General features: G+C 40.8%; 1 protein-coding gene across 1 annotated transcript; it reads right to left on the reverse strand.

Moving 5' to 3' along the window:
• Positions 1–398: 398 nt before the first annotated feature.
• WDR75 (WD repeat domain 75) lies at positions 399–16,817 on the reverse strand. Its single transcript, XM_071562443.1, has 21 exons — positions 16,714–16,817; positions 16,429–16,558; positions 15,582–15,647; positions 14,857–14,950; positions 14,143–14,267; positions 13,750–13,820; positions 13,082–13,198; positions 12,447–12,535; positions 11,481–11,639; positions 11,097–11,156; positions 10,892–11,007; positions 10,239–10,411; positions 9,294–9,457; positions 6,935–7,118; positions 5,642–5,736; positions 5,153–5,248; positions 4,398–4,567; positions 3,789–3,848; positions 2,547–2,690; positions 2,375–2,466; positions 399–672 (listed from the first exon to the last, which is right to left on the reverse strand). Exons 1-21 carry the CDS (start codon positions 16,797–16,799, stop codon positions 465–467), a joined length of 2,499 nt encoding a protein of 832 aa, XP_071418544.1. The 5' UTR covers positions 16,800–16,817; the 3' UTR covers positions 399–464.
• Positions 16,818–17,400: the final 583 nt, after the last annotated feature.

Raw genomic sequence — 17,400 nt, forward strand, 5'->3', positions numbered from 1 at the left:
TCTGGGGAGGAGACTTGTTACTTACCTGTAAAGATCCCCAATTTCTGCTGCCAGACCTTGAACTAAACAGTCTCACTAACTGAAGGTGTTTGCTGCTGTTGCTTTGGCAGCAATAGCCCAAGCTCAGAGGGGGGGTTTCAGAAGCTGAGCTGTCACTTTTTTAAGTGATCACAAGATAATGCTCAATTTTGTCATTAGCCTTTCAACTATACTTGCAAGGAGACAAAAAAAAGCCCCCAAACCAGGTTAAATGTTTTCTAAGGTCACAGAGAATCAATAATAAAATAGGAACAGAATCAGCTTTTCAAGGCTTTAATCCCTCCCCTGCCCCCTGCCCCAGTTCTCCTTTCCTTTGGAAAGAGAAGCTGGTAAAATTTATGGCCCAAGGACCTGAAAGATGTTTTTTAAAAGAATATTTAATCCACAAAGCTTCAGCTTGCAGTATAAAAAAATTAGATGTCTGTTTAGAAGGCTGATATCCAACTGTAGTCCATTTTTCTTATTTTTCGTAGCTCTTTTTCCTGGGATTTAGACAGTTTACATGTCATCTCTCCTAATAATTCCATATGGCTTGTATCTTCTTGTTCCATTTCTGCAACATCTCTTTCCTCATCTGAATCATCCTCTGTTTTTTCACTTTCCATTTCTACTTCATCAGCAACTTCTTCAGCACTGGAACATGATTGGAAACAACTTAATTAATGGGTACTTTTACATACTGTAGTGTAACTTACTTATAGGAGAGACATAAGTTATCCTGCAAGTAATTAAGTAAACATTAGAACTTCTTTCTTTTTTTTTCATATCAGGTTACTTAAAAACCACTGTAATAGCTGTACTCTGTTTTAAGTGAACTTAAAGTAGTTTTTTCCTCCAAATATAACACACAATTTCAAAGCAGGCAGATCAGCTTTATGTAAAAAATTACAGTATCACAGTCCTATGGGATTAGAAACATTGGATACACGGGTAGTGAGACAATATTCAGGAAGGCCATTCTTCTCTTTAAATCTGAAAAAGGTCAGTTGGTCTTAAAAACTGCTACAATACCTAGAGTGTTTCCAGGAAAGAAAAGATTTTTATGGTGGTTTTTTTTTTTTTTTGTAACTCAGGGAGGTGCTTAAAGTGGCTGCTGCCATCTGACTTCAAGAGTTAAGCCTGCACTAAAAGTAGAAAGCACAGCTCCAAAGAATTATATAAACCAGTTACAGTTACCATTTTCAATGCAGTAACTAATAGTATTAATTCAAATGTCTGTTGTATAAATATTATGGACCTTACTAGGTGTGAACTGCCTGGCAGAACAATTCTGGTTTCCTACAAATCATCTGTTCTAATACAAACTATCACTCAAAATGTAAGTGGAGAAGCATACAATAATACCATGCTGTCAAGGAAAATAAAAGCATTAAACACTAATAATATATACACTGTACAATATATACACTTTACAGTGGTATCTCCTCATCAGTCTTGGAGGACCCAACCCTACAGCCCTCACGTGTACCTTTAAATGCAGAGTCACACTAATCACCACTGTGAAAGTACAAGCAAATATTCACACAGGCCACTGAACTCTCAAATTCCTCAGCACTGAAGCTACATGCAATTTCCATGTATTAGGTTTTCAGCAGTGTTTGTTGATGCTTTTGTTGTGCCATCCAGTCAGAAAGCTCTCAGTGCTTGCCAGCACAAGGTGGCAGACCCAAGGACACTGCTGTTGTTATGGCAGAACACAGTGCACTGCCACGTTTGTTCCTGGGCAAACCCTGGCACTGGGAACCACCTGCTCACCAGGCTTTGCACATTCACAGTGATGGCTGGCACCAAGGACATGTTTTCATCCCTGCCTTGGCAGAGCTTAATGAAACATCCTAAAGAACAGATTCCACAAAAATGCACTAATTTAACTGGCTCCAGGGTAAGTGACAAGACATTGATCCTTACACAGGACTACATCATGTAACCCCTGTGCCTGCCTTCCTTTTTTAGCAGCAGGCATTGATCTCAGAGGAGCAAGCTACAATATATTTCCAGTACTTGTAAATTTGAATTCTAAACACATAGTTAAGAGTGAACCCAAGGACTACCTTCTTGGTGTATCTATAAACTGAAACCAAGAATTAAGCAGGAAGTCATTTAGCACATAAGCACTTTATGCCAAGACCCAGCAAAAATAACAGCAACAAAAGAACCAATACACTAAACACCCAGACCACCTTTCTGCTTAGAACTGCATTGTTTTAAAAACACTTGTGACATTGAAGTGCTCTATAAATTTTGTGAATAGATGAAGAGAGTTGGAAAATTGCTTTTACACTTCAAACAAAGATGTACACAATTTAAAATAGGAGAGTTCTTGAACTTTTCTTACCTTTTGTTCTCTTTGGAGATGAGCAATGAATTAATAAATATAGGGCAGAGGAAGGAGGCAGATGGCAAAACGTGTGCTGGAGTGTGCAAAAGCTGAAAAGATAAAACAGGAGCTTTATGTAAAATTTTGTTTGATATGATTTTGTTTACACACTTACTGTAATTGCTCCTACCTCTTTGACAGCAGGTGAAGCTTGTTCATGTTTATTATGAACAACTAGTTTTCCAAGGTCTATATCCTCTTGTGATTGCTGACGTCTGTGCTTTCCCAACAGCAAACTAAATGGGGTCACAGGGAGACTTTCTTCTACTGCCAGCTTGAAAAATGTAAAAATTTTAAGGAGAGAATTTTAGTCTCATGAATTTAACTTCTATCATTTTAAGTTGCTAAAATTCAGAATCATCACAGGTGACAAAATTCTACACTCCAATTTAGCTCACCTTAGCTGTGTGGCTCTTTGTACTCATGCTCTGTTAGGCATCTGGAGAGAAGCCTACACAGAGGGTTGCAAAACTCTCCAGAATCGGGCCTCAAAACCACCAGACTTTAGTTGGCTGATACACCCATTATTTTCCAAATAAGGAAGTTGGTGCACGTGCCAGAAAAACTAAGTATGAGTTTCAGATTTCAGTTAGGACTGAAAGATTGTTTATACTGCAGCAACACCTGCAGACAGACTCAATTATTTAATGGGAGGCAAAACATGGCACCTTGCCTTTTGGTATTCTCCTAAACCAATATGCCTTAATCTGAGCACCAAATAATTCCTCCACCCTCCAAAGAAACTGCTTATGCCCACATTCCCACTGGATTTTGTATTAGGAAGATACTAACTTCGACTTTGATCTATTTTACTTAACAAACCAAATCAATCAAGTTCTGTTTCTTTAGTCTGTTCAGTGAGTACGAAACAGTTCTTCAACATGAATTTGAAAAAAATCAAATTTCCCAGACTACATCTCCACAGAAGTACATACTGAAATGCAGTTCTGGAAATCCTTGACTGATAAATCACAACTGGTTGACAATTGTTCATCCTCATCAAAAAGCACAGTTCAGGCCCCACTCAAGGTTCCAAGTGTTACAGAAACCAAGATAAGGAAAGAGTTTATTCAAACATTTTGCTTCATTTGTGTAATCTGAATCTTTTAGAAATATATGTTGGGTTTTTTTGATCAGAGGAAATGGAAAAAGGATGGAGTAGCTTACTGATACTTTTAAAAAAGATTTTTACAAACAGCAGTTCTATCAAAACAAAAGCAAATAGAGATTACTCCCCCTTCAGCTACATGCCTATCAGCCCAACTAAGGATCTGCTGTGCATTTTCATGACAGAAGAATCTGAGCATGACAAAATGAACCCCCAGAATTTTGAACTGCTCTGTACATCTGTCAGAACTTCCACAAGAGGTACCTGTTTGCTCGACGGTGTAAGCCTTTCTTCCAGAGGTTTTGTGCTAAGTGTCATAAGCTCCTAAAATACAAAAGGATGTAGCACAGTTATTCACAGGTGAAACTGCTTCCCACACTTCCACACCTTGCCTACAGGAGCTTCCAAGTGGCCCAAAAATTTTTATCTGTCAAGTGGTAGACACAAACACATCCTCCTGATTTTGTAAAGAAACTGAATCAACCTAGCGGTTCTAAAGACTTTTTGGAGAAACAAAGAAACAAACAAAAACCCCAGACCCATCCAGAAATTACAGGGAAAACTGAGTATCATATGGAAGATTTGTATAAGCAGTGGTAACACACACAGCCTCTAGGTGGTTAAATTAAACTGTGTAATCAATGTTCCCAATTTATCTAGTTTCTCATACCAGTGAGGCAGCATTAACTATTAGAAGTAGAAAACCAATAAATAGTTTTGGCAGTTGAAAGCTGGTAATAAAGAACAAAGCTGACCTGAAATCACAAAAAGAACCTCTTTCACTTAATAGCAGAACTCTGAATTTGTATCATTCAACTTTACTTTTTCCCCAGGAACCACCTGCTAATTTCTTACTTTGACACTATTTCTTACTTGTGTATCCGTAAGAAAGAACAGTTGGGATCTTCTTAGCCAAGGGTATTTCTCTGGGCCAGTTGTTTCAGGTTCATCTCTTGGAACAAAGGCAGCAAGGAGGACCTTTTCTTTGCAAAGGTTTCTCTGGATATAGATTGGCCGTGGCTCATTTGGTTTAAACACAAACACTGCAAAACCAAGAATGTCTTCTCTTTAAATCTTGAAATTCTGACCTCCCTGGCCAGCTGTCAAAGCCCCACATAATACAGCCAATGAAGGCTGGATAGGATTGCATCAAAGCCCTAGTCTGCAGGATAGAATTGGATACCCTTCCTGCATAATGGAAGGTACTTTTCACAGTACTCCAATCCCAAGAACATACTTGGAAATTAATGTTTCTGTAGGATAGTAGCTTCAGGAAAAGTTACCTTAATTTACAGTCGGAGCTCTAAAACACAGCTGTACAGTTCAACAACAGTTTTGCATTTACAAACAGAAGGTCAAGAACACTTGCAGACTCTCATCCAGAAAGCCTGGTTAATCCTGAGCTATATCCTGTACCAGAAACTAACTGTTGGAAGAAAACATGAGGAGTCAACATGCTTTACTTGACGGCTGTTGTTGGACATGGCTCAGTTTCCACAGGTGCAAGCACAGACTCAAGTCCATCTTACTGAATTCACGGTCTGAATTCTAAGAAAACCGTTCTCAGAAATTGTGCTTCCCCAGTTCTAAATTCCGCTATTACTTGTCAAAGAAGCCTTTGTACTTACAGCTGGACTCTTTGGAGAGCCATGAGACTGCAGCAATATATTCAGAAAGGGGATCAGGTTGCAGAACTACGACATTGAGGTGGGCAGTCCACTCCACTGAAAAAAAGGCAAAACAAGAGCCAGAGGTAAAAAGGAGGCATTCAGTTCCACCCCACTACTCTGCCAAATAAAATGTCAAACTGGGCCTTAGCCACTGGAAGAGGCATGCAAGCAGCTTCACTTATTCCCTGATGAATAAAAATAGACAAATACTACCACCTTCTACACAAGTGTAAGAAATACTACCTATTATTGGGTTATCAATATCCAACTTAGAATTTACTCTGCACACAAAGCACATGCTCACTGGACAAGATACTATCCTGACTGAAGTATGAAAACCATTACACGTCCACAGGGCATTTTGCAGTGTGTCAATCTAAAATAGAATTATTCTAAGGTTTCATAGTAATTTGAAGTTACTTTAGCACATATTCAAGCTGATCTTACATGCACAAGTGAGCAGGTTCCAGCAACACAGAAAGCCATAATCAGTGGCACCAATAAGGTACTTGGAACATGTTAGTCTCCCAAAGCAGATGTTCCTACAGAAGTAGAAAGTCAAAACAAATTAGTGACATTTAGATCTCATCTTTGTTTCTCTATATAGCAAGGATTCACAAGTCACAAAACCTCATTCAGTTAACATTTAGTTCTGATATCTAAATCAGAAGTTTGCTTTTTGTTTTCACCTCTAAGTGGCATGAAATACAGAACCATCAGATAGGTCTATAGCATTATGATTTCAAGGGATTTTAAGCTTTAAGTAAATTACAAACACACAATAGTGTTTACATCAGGACTGGAAAATCACTTCTGTATTTAAAGAATTCCTACTATTGCTCTAGAACTAGAGCAACTAAAAAAAACTAGAAAGAGAGGAGTAGTAAAAAAAAGTTATTGTAAATGGCTCCAGTTGAGAGTGTGTGATTTGTTTTTACTTACTTTAATTTCTCACTCTCTTGAGAATACTAGAACAGCCTTTTGATTTCTATTGATAAAATGTTTTTAAAAAAAGCTAGTAAAGGACAGAATTTTTATATTAAAGCATAGCCCTTTGAAATTATGCAATTAATACAGGAATGCAATATATTCCTAATTTATTTCCTTTTACTATAACATATAGTAAAGGCTATGAGAGGAGCACCTGGTCTGGGCAAAGCTTGCCACTGTACCAAGCTCACATACCTCTCACAATTTTCCTGCACACCAGTTTTAGAATCGCGTTTCTCAATTTCTAATCTTAGAGGAGGAGTATAAACAAAACAGACTTCTCAGTACAAAGGAAAGCATACAAACATACACACTAAAACATGGAAGTTAGAAATCTCTGTATCCCTCCTTCTACAATTGATTGTGACCATACAATGTTGGTGTCTTCTATCATGACAGCACACCATGGAGCATGCTGGGATAGTCTGCCAGGCAAACACAGATTTTTCCAGCAGAGGTGAGAGAGGATCAGGGCTGTCAATACAATACTGTGTGCCAAATGACAGATATTTAAGTATGGGAGGCACAGGAGACATAAGCAAGTAAGATGAAGAAACTGCAAAGCTTCATCTTATTAACAGGAAGTTACCAATCACCTAAAAGCCATTTTACCATCTTTTTCATATATGAACTTAAGACTGTTAAATTCAATGTTTATATGAATGTATATAAAGTCTTGGACTACTATGAATTGATTATTTCAGTTCTGAGAGTTCAAGTGAGACATAAAAGAGCCGATGAAAAACATACCTTATGTTTCCAGGAGGATGGCAAAACGTACACTTAAGATCCCAAGTGACAGAATCCCACAGGGTGACAGTTTCTTCAAAGCTAACAGCAAGCAGAGAGCCATCTTCTGAGAAGCAGCAGTTGGTAGCTTGGTAGTTGTGGTAGCTGCCTACAAAGTCACAGCTCCAGCTCACATTCTGCTGTGCTGCATTGAATGAACATGCCAGTTAATTCAAGTCCATACATGAAGAAAGAATTCAAGTATTATTGTTGCAAAATAGCTTTAAGAGCAAGGCAGTTTTGTTTCAGAACGTTTACGTTTTCGAAGAGCACAGAGAATCTGTCCTGTTCTAGTATGAGAAACACCTGGTAAGGTTTCCATTTTTCCTCAGTTTTGCATTTGAGCAGTGAACCCTGAGCCTGACACTGTACAATATTCATCCTTACTCTGCCAACTCTGTTAACTGTGCTCTCCAATAGGCAGCTGTTGGATAAAAAAGATAATCAAGTAATTTCAACATTTATTGTTCTCAAACATACTGTTGTTTTAAAACTCTTGCAAGAACATGAGCATTACTTGAAATTTGAACACAACAAAGCTCATGGTTCATTTACAGGGGACTTGAGGACCACCAGGTGACCCATCAGCATGCTTCCTTATGTTGGTTAACCTGCCAGTGCACTCCTTTTGGATACCTTTCCCACTGTTGATAACTGCCATAAAATAAACTGAAGCAAAGTGATGTACTTACCACATTAACATACATTTCCCAGTATAAAATAATTCCTACAGCATGCATTTGAAACACGTGAGTAGGATGAGGAAAGAAAGGAAAGAAAGCTCACCCTATGCTAAGGTATCCTTTATATAATGGTTCCAAGTTGATGATTAAAAGACCTGCCTGTAAAAAAGAGCCAGAAACCGTTCACGACTTTAAACTGCACGGCACCATCTAGAGGCACAGTGAGACACCTGCAGCAATTAAAAAATATCCCAGCATGTATTCTGCTTATGACCTCATTAGTTTACTAATATTTGCTGCACAGAAGCTGCAGCTATTAAGCCTTTCCACCTGAGCATTCCTACTCTGTCCCTGCTGGGCAAATACACTACCGAAGTCACCACTAACTTGTACTTTTACATATGCCATGGAAGAGAACTCTGTAGTCACTTGAAAAACAAACACACAAAAACCCTCTGATGAAGTCAGTCAGCAGATACAAAACTGTTTTGTGGAAGAAAACAAACTCCATTAGGTTTCATCGCCCAGCCAAACTATACTCAATATCAAAGTATCTGCTTATTAAGTTAAAATATGATCTAGGCTCAGACTAATGTACAACAAAAAAAAAGCAAAACCAAACACTCTTTCAGATACCACTGTGGGAGTTGCTATTAATACAGTCAATGAACACAAGCCTTTGTCTGCCTTCTCATCAGCAGCCATTGTAGAGGAGCAAAGAGCTTGGAAAAAGAAAGTCAATTTGGCAAAATAAGTTTGCCAGACAGAAACCTCAGTGATTCAAAAGTACTTCTGAACATGTTCTCACCTGTCCATGGAAATACAGACAGGTTACTAAACCACAAGTATTTCAGCATGACCATGGTCACAGCTCCTTGGGAACATGAGAAGACAAGACACCCAACTGGGAGGGAAGTTCCAGCTTACTTGAAGTGTGCCTGGCACCATAATAACATTCAAGTAAAAGGAAATTCCTAAGTGGAAAATATTTTGTATTTCACCTCCAATGGCATACAGAGCAATACACATCCACAGATGTTCTGTTTTCAACAAGTGAACTTCAGCAGGCATTTCAAGAGGTGAAATTTGCTTATTTAAAGTATCTTGGAAGTGGATCCTAAATGCCCATTCTAGGATGTTCAACTATCTATTGTGAAGGAAGGATGTTCAAAAAATGAACTCTGAAGTGGTGAAGTTGCAGAATGGAAAAGTACTGTTATTTTCACACATTTCTGCACCCTAGTCCCTTCAGCAGAAGTCTCAAATAAAAAGCCTACCCGGGGGAATGACAAAAGCTATTTTCCCAGCATGGAAAAATCATTAGCACAAAAAATCCTTTAAACAATCAACACAGGCTGCCACTCCCTTCTGCAGCAGGCTCAGGAAGGTCTTTGCTATTTCAGGAACCTCCACATAGTGCAGAACTATGACAGAACTCCACAGGCTGCTCATGAGAACACAATATTTCACTCAGCAGCAGATACAGATGAATGTATGGGACTGAGGAGGTGAAGGAAGGTCAGAATTTCCATAGCATGTTGGACTTTGATGATCCTTGTAGGTCCCCGCCACCTCAGGATATTCTCATGATTCTATGTTGCCAGGTGGCAAGTAAGTTATGTTATGACCATACTTACCTTCTGGATCAGTGTCTTCTACCATCGCCCAGACTTTAAACACACAGTCTCTGCCAGTTGTTACCAGTATCAGAGAGTCATCTTCCAGTTCATCCATGTCACGAAAGCACATGTCTGTGATGTGGTTGTCATGGGGTGTATTTATTCTAGTATTCAGCTTAAAGCTACAGGAAAAGAAAACAGAAGCTTGTCATTCTATTTCATTTGGAACTTGGGAAGACTTCAATTTTAAGATGATTCTGGAATGGGCAGGGAGATGAAAGATAAAAGTTCTGTCTAAGAAAGACACCTAAATGGTATCCCATTCACAGATCAGATTTCCTTGATCACTTCCTTGCAGCAAGAGATTGTAACCCAGCACCTATCACTAGGCAAACATCTCTCAAATATTCAGCCTAAACTCTGGGCAGTCTTTCCAGTACTTAGACAATCAGTCACATAATTGATCTTTCTTTTGCTTTGTTTCTTCTTTAGGGAAATAAAAAATTGTAGTAATTTTTAAAATAAAACATCAGGGTAAGTGTATCAACCAGATACATATGTTAGCTAAAGAATGAAATCAACAATAAAGTCACGATCTTCTGTACTGTAGAAGGGCTAATCAATTAATGATGGATTAGACAAAAGCAGGAAAACTGAACTATAAAACTATTCTGTCACGTCCATAAATTTTAATACCAAAGAAATATGTGAATTTAAGTCCCATGGTTACATTAACCTGTCCGATTACTCTACGTAAACCAGACTCAGAGAAAATATTTCCAATCCGTATTTACTACAACTCTGTGTGCTGCTGCAGATGCTTCTAGTGTGCAGTATGAACTTCCTACAGTCTTCCCCAGAATTTTATTAGTTGAGCTGGAAAAACTCTGCCTCTGCAAGACCACATCTGTGCAGATATTTGTGTGACTCTGACACCTAGAAGGCCAGCTTTGTTATTGTTACCTTTGTGTTTCCTCTTCATAGAACCACAACTTCAGCTCTAACTCAGGGTCTGTCACTTCTTCCCTCTCTTCCACTGTGGCCAACCACGTGCCCTGGGCGCTGAACGCCACCTTCACCAGGTCAGATTGCTTCAGACCTGCCTCGTGGATGTACTGGCGCTGCACAATGTCCAACTGCAAAGAGGACCAATGTTAAACTTCGGAATTCAAGTGTAGCTGTAAGAGATACTATCCACAAAACCACAGATAAAGGATGTTCTGAACCACTAATTAGACCTGACTGGGCTGTGGCATAAAAAAAGCCCCAACATGTGGAGAAAGCATCCCTAGGGCATGTGCATTCCACAATGATGCCATGTGTATGAAAGAAGGAAAAATAATGTAGAGGGATTTTACCTAGAAATTTGACATTTAACAGGTGTAGCATACTGTTTTGAAATACTTTTTCAACTATCAACATTTAGGTATGCTTAATAGGTAAAAAGTTTGTGATAAAGCCAAGAACATCTGAGCCTGGAATCCAGCCTTGCCATACAGCTGCTGGTTTGGGTTTTTTTTTCCCCTTTTAGCCATATTAAGTCTTCAAATAAATTCTGATGTACAAGTTACTTGACTAAATAAATTAAAGTTTTGGTACAAGCTCATTCAACTTACACTGAACAGCTGTTGGTCACTTTGGAGACAATAGAACTGCAAGTGCCCAGGCTCTCCATTCATGACCAGAGCTTTGGTTCTAGGATCAACCACTAGGCCAGTCTTGACATCCCTACCTGGAAAGAAAAATCAGGTGACAAATGACCAAAGATGGTAAGTGACACATTCCATCCTCTAAAGGGAAGATAAATTTTATTGAACTTACTTTTGATTAGCCCTTGAATACTTCTGGAAAACCTTAGGTTGCTATTGATTATTGTAATTCCTGAAAGAGAAACCAAAGTCTTGCAAAAGGCTTCTGCAACATAACCACATCTCACAGTGGGGAAGGGACCACAACCACTGGTGGTGTACTGTAAATGTATCTTTTCTCAATTTATGACATGTTTACATCAAGATGGAAAGCCAAGTTACAGCAGTCACCAGGCAAATTCAAAGAACTGATGAAACATTAAAAACCCCACTTCAAGCATCAGTACTGAAATTTTATGCAGTATCTAGTTAACTCATCTGAAATCAACAAAATAAAGCTCATACAGATTTGCATTCCATTTTGCATTAAGGGACACTGAAGTTTGTTCTGGCTTACTGTTGTCTGCGTGCAGGGTGCAGCAGAGCGCGCCGTCAGACGACATGGAGATGTACTCGATGGGAGACCCCAGCCGGGGCAGGAAATCCTTCTGACACGACGATTCATTGTGCCACTGGACTAGAACTGACTCAACTCCACCACTCAGCAACCTGGTTCCTTTTCCAGCAACAAAAATGCAGTTATAGGTTTGGCTTAAAAACGAAAATTCAGCAGCACAGCATGTCTTTACAATGACAGACAAACTTTTAAGTGTCTCAAAACTTTTTGAACTGCCACATACAAAGTAAATACATCAAGTTTGGGCAATATACATATTTATGTTTCCCGTTATCCCATGTTAAATTGCTGGAGAAACTTGGATTAAGCAACAAGAATTCGTGCATACAGTAAAATTCAAACACTGCTTTGGGAGTAGTAGATCCCATTACTTTCTGAATCAGCTAAGTATTGGTGTCAGAATACAGCAAAACTGTTCTCCTTCTATGAGTAGTACTTCCCACCAAGAAACACCATGAGAATAGTTCAGTACACACAATTCAGGTAAAAGTGAAGTATTTCTGACACTAGGTTTGAGTTCAGAGCAGACTGGTTTGTTTTATTTGGATGCAAATAAGACTGACAAGAGCTAATCACTATTACTGATGAAAGGGAATGAGAGTGGAAGTGGGGAAGAACAGGTGAGACAAGGGGTTAGACTTTACATTCTACCGCAGAAGGTAGATATTTGACATTATGAATGACAAGCAAAATTACATCACAAAAGTAACAACTGCTTCCATTTTTATTTTAGATCCTTCCTGGACATATTTAAAGTTCTAGAAATTAATTTGTTAGTAAGTGGGCAAACTCAAACCTTTATTGACTGCAACTCTGACTTTGAGAAGCTTTTTTTGTTTGATGGAGATTTGTCTTTGGGGTTTTTTTTGGATTATTTTGTCTTGTGTTTATTTTTCTTTTACTCACCCTCCATAGAAAAAGCCAGATCCATGACAATATCATGATGCCAGTGCAGTGTGGAATATGTGTATTCTTTCCTGCTATGGAAATTCCTCCTATGTGGGGAGAAATAGAACAGATTTTACTCACAACAACAGAGCAAAGGAAAGGAAATACTGATTTGAAGCAAGTGTATCATCCTCTCCTCTAACTAGTTTCCTGAGTGCTCAGGTGATGCAGAGGGAAAGAACCACACCAGCAGGTTTGCAGCTCCCTCCTGGTTCACATCTTACATGTACTGAGCAACTCAGCCTTGGAAGCAACTTGGCCAGTGTATTGATTTTAATCATGTAGCTCCACTGTGTGCTCTCTCTAGGACTACTTGCCCATGAAAAGGTATTTCAGCTGCTCTCATGTTACTTTTTCACATAAATTTGGATTGATGGAGCACAGTGTACCAGGAATACATTTCCATCTGACATTACACTGAAGCTGTCCCCTGCACTCAGTGTCAGTACTACAGGTTCACTGCTCACTCTTTGCTCATTAGGACTCAGGAAAATGGCAATGCTAAGGGCAAATTAGTCTGCTTTGCTCAGGTTTCAGTTAATTCCTGTAGTCAGAGCAGTTTATGGGGTACAGTTGAACCCTAATGCACGTACCAGAGGCGGATCTTTCCATCAGCATGGCCAGTTGCAATGCAGTCCTCTGTAGGGTGGCAAGCTACGCAGCTGAACTGATTGTCTCCACCTTTGGTCTTCACTGTGCGTAAAGAAAACCTTCAAGAGTTAAGAAAGGAACTTTAATTATATGAGTTGGGTTGGTCGGCTTTTTTAAACAAATCTTCAAAAGGATCAGCTAGTGCACATAAAAAAATAATTCTGATTAGCAAAATTAAGCATCTCCACACTGCTATGGTTACATGCACTCTCAGCAAAACAGTGGCAGACTTATTTTTCTCTTTATTTCATTCGTTCTATGTTTTAGAGAGAAAGAAGCAAAAAATATTTCATCTTCATCGTTCTCCTCTACTTCTCTTTCCTCCCCAGGGCCTGGCACTGCCCAAACTATGTCACTTGTTTCAGTTCAGCATCAGCCTAAGTATTTACCTGAAAAAATACATCCCTGAGCTGCAAAGGTAAGGTACCACTGACACTGCAGTGCTCCGTGTCTGCTTCCATGGGAAGCTTCTTACAGAGTGACTACATCCCCTTCAGCATAAAACAAACTGGCTGCTGACAAATATGAAATCATGTGTGCACACATCACCAGTTCGTAAACACAACATATTGGACTGAATCAATACTTACAATTTTATTCTTGTTCTCACCTGTTTAACAGTTTCCGTTTAAAAAAATAAACTTGGAGATTAATCCCCTTCACTGACACCACATATTCACCCTGTTAACAGTAAAACCATTTGGGACATTCAGATTGTGTTTTTACATATGAAAGAAAAAATAAATCACATTTCACTACAAAGTACTTAACACTAAACATATGAGCTGATGTTAAGTAAATACTTTCCTGTTCTAAGTGTTGATGTTTCTTTTTTTTAGTAATATAAAAGAAAGCATAGACCTTACACAGGCTCATTTACTTTCAGTTTTGTTCTAGTATTGCTGTGCTTGTATAAAAGCATAAACACTACAGAGTTTGAGAGGAAAAAAACCCCCAACCAACCAACACCCCACAGAAGAAAGAAACCCAAAGGTGAATATACTTCTCTGCCAAACGCAATGTGCTTTTGCGATGCATTCACACCATCCAGAACCACCGACACCTCCTTGGCTTCCAAGTCTTGGCCTGCTCCTTTTGTCAACTTGACTGACACCAGCTGGAATGTATCTGACCAAATTAAAAATCTGTTTCAAACAATAGTATTGAAGAACGAGGACTAGATAGAGGGTATCAGTGCAATTGTAAGCAGAAACCAAGCAAAGTTGCACAGTATTTGCTCTTGCTCTGAAATAGCAATGTATTACAGTAGAGAGTAAGGAAAAACTGTATTTCTTTCAGACAAAATCCTATTAAAAATATCTAGGCATGCTATTAAATAGGACAAGTCTATTTATGTTAATACTGCTAAAATTGGAAGACTAATCTCAAGAGCTTATATCCAACTCAAGTAGTATACCCTGCACCGAGGTAAGCACCCCTTAAAGATTTATTGCATCTATGAGATCACTTCCATGCAGGATATGCTTCATCAGGGAAGATGAACACTCTTCTAGACAAATATTGGAATAAGATGTCATAGCATGAAAACAGAAAAGAGTATGAAACACAGCACTACAGACACCTGCCACAGGTTTTGAGAAATATTTTCACAATTAAGATATGAAAGCACACTCTTGCAGCACACCATTCACTGATGTGACAGCAGCACAGACAGAGAATGACTGAGATTACAATAATGATATTAATTGTACTGTACCTCGTTCACCCTTCTTTGGAATTACAACAAACACCGAGTCCTCAGCACTGGCAAGTGCATACAGAGCCAGAAGTTTGGATCCCACAGTGAAAGTCTGAAATAAAAAAGAGAAAGAGGTCAACAATTATTACACTTGTGTGTATGCTTTTCAACAGTGAATAATAGTTTTTAGAATAAGGAAATGTGCTCTAAAGAAACCTTCGTGTAGTAATTAAAATTCTTGACTTTAAGACAAACACCTTTATTCTCTCAAGGATTAATATAAATGTTAAAACAGTACTAATAAAATATGAAACATTAGAGTTACTGAAAAACCTGAAGATACCTTACCCCAGACACAAACCAAAGCCCCACTTACAGGGAAGTGCCACTATTTATCAGGAAATGGGATCAAGAGGACTGTTAGCAGCACACATTTTCAACTCACTGTATCAATTGCTATTGGCATATCCCAAACTACAGCACATTCCCCATGAGCTACAATGGACTACAAACTGCCCAAAGTAGCAAAGTCAAAATGTCAGTACCTCCCCCAAAAGAATCTGCACCCTCATCACACATCAACTGCCACATTCTATTACTGCCATAGATGGTTTTCAGGCTGTGTTAATAGCAGAACAACTTATCTCAGACTGACTTGTGCCCACTCGTAGTAATAGCAATAATCTCTAATCAGTGTGCCAAGAATAATTTTGACATGTGCTCAACAGAGTAACTCAACATACTTTAATGGGAATCCCATCCATGAAGTCCCACAGCTTAATGCTGCCATCAAGTGAGGAAGAATAGAGCTGAGGAAAAAAAATATATATAAGCCAAAGCAATATTTCAAAGCCAGCTTTTATATAAAATCACAACCTAAATATTGAAAGACTGATCAACAGAACTGTGATGCCAGGTAATTGGATCATCAAAACCACAGGACACAGAGCAGCTCTGTGCTGCTTTCAAGGAATGCGCAATGGAAGTACAACACTCAAGTTTAAAAAGTACATTGTCACAAAGTCTGAGTGCACAGATAGCCATTATGTGAACATCTAACATTTGCACCAGATTGTGCACGGCTGATATGCAGATCAGTCCCTCTTGGTAAGTAAGTGTTGTTTATATACAGATACGAAAAAAGCTCAAGCGAACTGAGAGCTAGAGCAGGAGCAGGGGAAGGCAGGCTGGGGACAGAGAGAGCCATGGGGCAAGTTAAAGGGCTTTAGTCCAACCTGTATCTGTACCAGCAGATAGAGGCAAACACCAACCACAGCCAGTGCTGCTGATCTTCTAATATGCTTCTTTTACCCTTTCAATCATCAAAGAATCGGAAATTTTGCTGACGTTTCCCTTTTGCTGTCAGTCCATTCAACCAGCACAATCCACATGACGTTTCACGCTTTAATTTGTTGCTAACAGATACTATTTACCATTCTTGCCAGACTGCAGAGCAACATCAGCTCAGAAACGTTCTAATCGCTCCCCGCTCGCTCCCAAACTGCACAGGAGGGCCGGGGGCACCCCCACCCCATCCCCATTCCCATCCCCATTCCCATCCCCATCCCCATCCAGCCCGGCCCCGCAAACCTGCATGTGGTTTTGGGGGTTAAGCTGGATGCCCGTGACCAGGTCGGCGTGGCCGCCCATGAGCCGCAGGGTCTCCTCGGTGGTCACGCTGTACACCTTCACGAAGTCGCCAGCGGCGCACAGCAGGTACCTGCCGGGGGAGCGGCGTTACCGTGGGGACCGGGACGGGCCCAGGCGGCCGCGGCAGCCGCAGGCCGCGGGGACACCAGCGGGCAGAGATCGGTACGGAGGTCAGGAGCAACCCCCACTCCCGAGCACGACATCCCCGTCCCCCGCCCCACTTACTTGGAGTCAGCGGAGAACACGGCCCTGGCGCCGCGCAGGGCGCTGCCCCCGCACCGCACCACGCGGAGCGGCCGCCGCGCCACCATCTTGTCCCGCCGACCCCGCCCCGCGCACCAGGCCCCGCCCCCGCCCCGCGCTCTCATTGGCTCCCGCGCCGCCTCGCGCTGAGGGCGGGCGCCCCCTGGCGGAGCGGGGCGGGGCGGGGCGGGGCGGGGCCTGGGATCGGCCGCTGGGAGCATCCAGTCCAACCTGGGGCCGGACACCCGGCACTGACAGCCAGGGCCAGTCGTTCCTTAAACGCCTCCAGGGACGGCGGCCTCCCCGGGCAGCACGTTCCAGCGTCTTATCACCCTTTCTGTGGAGAAATGCCTCCTGATGCCCAACCTAAACTGTCCCAGTCGCAGTTTCAGGCCGTGTCCTCTGGAGCCTCCTGGCAGTGGTCGGTGAGGACGCTCGGGGCTCTCCACCCTCCCCTTGACCATCGTTCGCTGGCCTGGGCGAGCCCAGGTACCGAGCCCAGGTACCGAGCTGTGATACCAAGCCCACGTACCGAGCACATCGTGTTCCACACCTGGGGGAAAAGCGCTGTCAGAAGCGATGGGGATGGCTGGAATAAACCATGATTTATGCTGTCTGTGCCCTTCACTGCTGCTTTGGAATAGTAATCACAGTTCTCTCACAGCTGTG

The sequence above is a fragment of the Pithys albifrons genome, chromosome 8 (assembly GCF_047495875.1).
Source record: "Pithys albifrons albifrons isolate INPA30051 chromosome 8, PitAlb_v1, whole genome shotgun sequence".
NCBI classification, from domain to species: domain Eukaryota; kingdom Metazoa; phylum Chordata; class Aves; order Passeriformes; family Thamnophilidae; genus Pithys; species Pithys albifrons.

Excerpts from the sequence above, each read along its gene's own strand:
- WDR75 (XM_071562443.1), bottom strand. The coding sequence starts at position 16,799 with ATGGTGGCGCGGCGGCCGCTCCGCGTGGTGCGGTGCGGGGGCAGCGCC. Across the intron at positions 14,268-14,856 it reads TCCAAAGAAGGGTGAACGAG|ATACATTCCAGCTGGTGTCA; the intron begins GTACAGTACAAT and ends TAATTTGGTCAG. Across the intron at positions 673-2,374 it reads ATCTCCAAAGAGAACAAAAG|TGCTGAAGAAGTTGCTGATG; the intron begins GTAAGAAAAGTT and ends ATCATGTTCCAG.